This window comes from Orycteropus afer, unplaced genomic scaffold (genome assembly GCF_000298275.1).
Source record: "Orycteropus afer afer isolate SDZICR_OR568_19922 unplaced genomic scaffold, OryAfe1.0 scaffold00871, whole genome shotgun sequence".
Lineage (NCBI taxonomy): Eukaryota > Metazoa > Chordata > Mammalia > Tubulidentata > Orycteropodidae > Orycteropus > Orycteropus afer.
Genome location: NW_006922458.1, coordinates 535,176 through 535,691, shown reverse-complemented (window position 1 = coordinate 535,691; position 516 = coordinate 535,176). Strand labels below are relative to the sequence as shown.

Sequence of the window (516 nt, the reverse complement as noted above, 5' to 3'; positions counted from 1 at the left end):
CAGAACATGTGGCCTCCTTGTCGTTTTTGCAAGGGCAGAATGGAGTCATATGGCCACTCGCCCAACACATGCATCCACCCCAGGGGCCCCCACCCCAGAGCATCAGGGTGCCCTCCCCCCCACCCCCACTCTCATCCTGCCTTGTCTGTGCGCCCTGTCCCAGGGCACCGTGCACCTGGCCCCAGGACACCGAGGACCCACCCTCCTCCCCCACCCCTGCCTCATCCCCTGAGCCCCAACCCAGGGCCCCCAGGCCCCCATCTCGTGCCATCCTACCTGCAGGAGAAAGGCGTGCAGCCCATGGCACTGGCCACCTGGCATGTACAGCTGCGCAAACACGACCGCGTGAGTAGCCGTCTTGCCCATGTTTCCAACCCAAAATTTGGACGCTTCAAAGTCAGGGGAATGTATGACAAACTCCTGCTTGAGGGAAACACACACACTCTCATTTCTCTTCCCTCAGATTTGTCCGGTCAAGGTCTCTGAGGAAAGAGTAAAAACTGATGGAACGCTTTA

The 516-nt window shown here is 59.3% G+C and overlaps 1 protein-coding gene across 1 annotated transcript in view; it reads right to left on the bottom strand.

Moving 5' to 3' along the window:
• ACOX3 (acyl-CoA oxidase 3, pristanoyl) overlaps nt 1-516 on the bottom strand; it is a 78,717-nt gene that overhangs the window by 69,689 nt on the left and 8,512 nt on the right. The window contains 1 exon segment of the mRNA XM_007958200.1: nt 277-500. Coding sequence (XP_007956391.1) covers nt 277-500 — 224 coding nt within the window.